Genomic DNA, 3,466 nt, shown 5'->3' on the forward strand with positions numbered 1-3,466 from the left:
GTAGATATATTTCATAGCAAAAGGCACTTGGGTGAGATTCTCCATATATCTGACCAAACGTTGTCCCGAGCCCTTGGCGAGAGATCTGCAATATTCCCCCACGAAGGATACATTACTCGTAGCTCCCAGATTTGACCTGGTTATTTTATATAAAGCACATTATAATTTTAAGAAAGAAAATAAAGAACAACGTATAAATTTTATCAAACTTTAAATAATTAAATATATTGCTCTGAAGACGTAATTTGACGGCATACTATTCAACAGAGCAATCAGCTTTTGGAATCTCAAAATTGCACACGGGCAAATATCGGATTATGTTTTCATTTTACCTCTTAACCTTACGGGTAAGTTTACTTCGTCCTAAACTGTATGTCGGTAGCAAGTATGTTTTCTGCATATATCTGGGTCGGCTAGGGGGAATTTGTGAAATGAATTGTGAGATCAGTGAATATCCACACAAAATAATTAACCAATTATATTGAAAAATGCAGCTGAAGGGTTATACTGACTGAAATAAGAACAAGGCCCCAACTACATGGGCAATCACAAATGTCCCGAATTTTTCACTCTTGAATGCCTTGTGAGAGTCACGTGCTCCGTTCTTCAATATGGAATAGTGGGAAGCTGGCAGGAATCCGGTGTTTTCAAATTTAATTTTTTCAAGTAGATAGTCAGGTCGTACAAGGCCTCGACTCGCCACCTAGTCGCTCTTATAAAATTATTAGAGACAGCCTTCAATAAACTATCCCGTCACGAAACATTTCCAACGATCAAGTCTGTTATGTGGTTGACGACAACCAAGGGAAGATAACTCAAAATGACACTTCCGGTTGGGACAGGCTACAACAACACTGAATATTTTACGTGCGCCTCAGTAATTTGCTACCACTGACCATCTCTACCAACAAACCTATAACAATATCGACTGCCTCACAACAATACTTATAAGTTATCATCCTGTCATGCAGTTGGAATTGTGGCCACTGGAGCCATTTTGCAAGGGGAGTTAAGATACGCAGATACGCATTTTCTGAAGTCAGTATGGCAAATTAAACCATTTGAACACTTACAGGAGTCTTTTATCTGTTGCAAACCGAAATTGTTTCAGATTTGGTAAAAAACATGACTTTGCATTAAATCTTATTCAATGTCACAGGAACTTTTGTTGTTCAGTATATATGTGAGCGTTTGCTTCAGAGGGTGCAACGGAGGCTGGGACCTTCTACTTCGGAGCTGGGGATGACAATATGCTTGATGCTACATCCTACAAGTTCACCGTGAACACCATGGGGAGCTATCTGACCGTCACCAGTCTGGACTGTGTCCCCATTACTTCCGTCACGTACGGTCAAGCTGGCAACAGTAGGTCTTTCATTAGCTGTAGATATTATTTACACCCGTAAACAGCCGGGGTAGAATAGGTCTTCAGCAACCTATGCTTGCCGTAAAAGGCGACTATGCTTGTCGTTAGAGGCGACTAACGGGATCGGGTGGTCAGGCTCGCTGACTTTGTTGGTGCATGTTATCGTATCCATAATGCGTGGGTCGATGCTCATGATGTCAATCACTGGATTGTCTGGTCCAGACTCGATTATTTACAGACCGCCGTCATATAGCTGGAATATTGGTGTGTGCGGCGTTAAACAACAAACAAACAAACAAAGCATATGATATCAATCACGGGATTGTCTGGTCCAGACTCGATCAGTTACAAACCGCCGTCATAAAGCTGGAATATCAGTGTGTGCGGCGTTAAACAACATACAACAACAACCTATTATTTAAATTCATATGAAAGGTATAGATTAATTTCAAATGATCCATCCTGCTCTTGTGTCGCAACTTATTAAAATTCAATTCATTATTTAATCCTTACGCCATAATTAGAAATAGTATGTATTGCTATACACATGATTATGATATAAAAACGCTTTGTATGGTATTAATGACAAATCTATACAGCAAAACATTGAAATAATGTACATACATTTTTCTCAGAATCTTGTAGATTTTATTAATCAATACGGCCTTATATTTCTATTATCTACTTATAATATAATGACTATATTATTACTTAACTGATAGTATTGAATTATTTGTTAGCAAATATCTTTATTAAAAACATCATTTCCTACATTTGGCATTTCATGCAATATGTTTAAGATGAGCGACTGGCTTGTTTAATTTGCCAGTCCATTTCAGAATGAAATGTTGCTATACCTATACATTAAAGTGATAAATACATGATTTCATTTTTATCTGTAGCCGCCATTATGACGAGCGTTGGTTTCGTCGACATCATGCTTAAAATCCAAGACCCCTCTGTGTTCGACCCCCCGGCTGCTTGTGACGAGGCAAAGATGGTGAGTGTTGCACAGGATTGGGGGGATGTTTGAAACAAAACTAGCGGAGTTTAAGATGCAGATCCCAGTGAAATGAATAGGTGAGATGGTTTCATAAGCTCTGTGAAGAGTCAACCACCTACAGAAGTGAGTGAGTGAGTGACATTGAGTGGACGAAACCAAGAATTGTTCCCTGAGTGAAGTGGCATTAGGTGTAGGAAACCAAGAATTGTTCCCTGGGTGAAGTGGCATTAGGTGGAGGAAACCAAGAATTGTTCCCTGAGTGAAGTGGCATTAGGTGGAGGAAACCAAGAATTGTTCCCTGAGTGAAGTGGCATTAGGTGGAGGAAACCAAGAATTGTTCCCCGAGTGAGTGAGTAACATTGAGTGGACGAAACCAAGAATTGTTCCCTGAGTGAGTGAGTGACATTGAGCGGAGGAAACCAAGAATTGTTCCCTGAGTGAGTGAGTGACATTGAGTGGACGAAACCAAGAATTGTTCCCTGAGTGAAGTGGCATTAGGTGGAGGAAACCAAGAATTGTTCCCTGAGTGAGTGACATTGAGTGGACGAAAGCAAGAATTGTTCCCTGAGTGAGTGAGTGACTAAGTGACATTGAGTGGGGTACGCGGAGAATTGTTCGTTCAAGGATTGAGCGATATTAAATGTGCCAGCAAGGGGGTCCCCCATGTCATTTGTGACGTCACAACGAAGTGACGTTTTTTTTTATAATAGAAAACAGTTAGATGTGGCTCAGGTTGTTAGGGCGTATTATAACCCGGAATCCAAACGGTTTTATTCTGTTGCAGACACCCGGTGGAAACAATGCCGTTCATAGCTTCTTTGGTACCCCCACACATCACCACTTGTAGCGGACACCCTGGCGCCCTCGAGACGTCACGTCATCATCGATGATTGGCGTTCGGCTGCATCAAGAACTAGCCATCGTAGTCCTGTTTGAGGCCATTTAGTGTATTGTGATTTCAAATTAAAATTAAAATAAAAGAAGTGCTGTTTTGTATCCTTAGGGTGTCAGCTCAGCCTCATTTGGATCGAAATCAAAAATACTTGTTTCATTTATTCATGTACCTGTCATGGGGTGGTGGGGTGGGGTGGGGTTTG

The 3,466-nt window shown here is 40.7% G+C and overlaps 1 protein-coding gene across 1 annotated transcript in view; it reads left to right on the top strand.

Annotated features, from left to right (window-relative positions):
• The window catches only part of LOC124117195 (mammalian ependymin-related protein 1-like), a 5,541-nt gene extending 2,132 nt beyond the window's left edge, over positions 1–3,409 (top strand). The window contains exons 4-6 of the mRNA XM_046478957.2: positions 1,201–1,365; positions 2,269–2,366; positions 3,154–3,409. Coding sequence (XP_046334913.1) covers positions 1,201–1,365; positions 2,269–2,366; positions 3,154–3,216 — 326 coding nt within the window. The 3' untranslated portion in view covers positions 3,217–3,409. The remainder of the gene's footprint in view (positions 1–1,200; positions 1,366–2,268; positions 2,367–3,153) is intronic.
• The last annotated feature ends 57 nt before the right edge of the window (positions 3,410–3,466 follow it).

This window comes from Haliotis rufescens, unplaced genomic scaffold (genome assembly GCF_023055435.1).
Source record: "Haliotis rufescens isolate VD_foot unplaced genomic scaffold, xgHalRufe1.0.p SCAF_154, whole genome shotgun sequence".
NCBI lineage: Eukaryota > Metazoa > Mollusca > Gastropoda > Lepetellida > Haliotidae > Haliotis > Haliotis rufescens.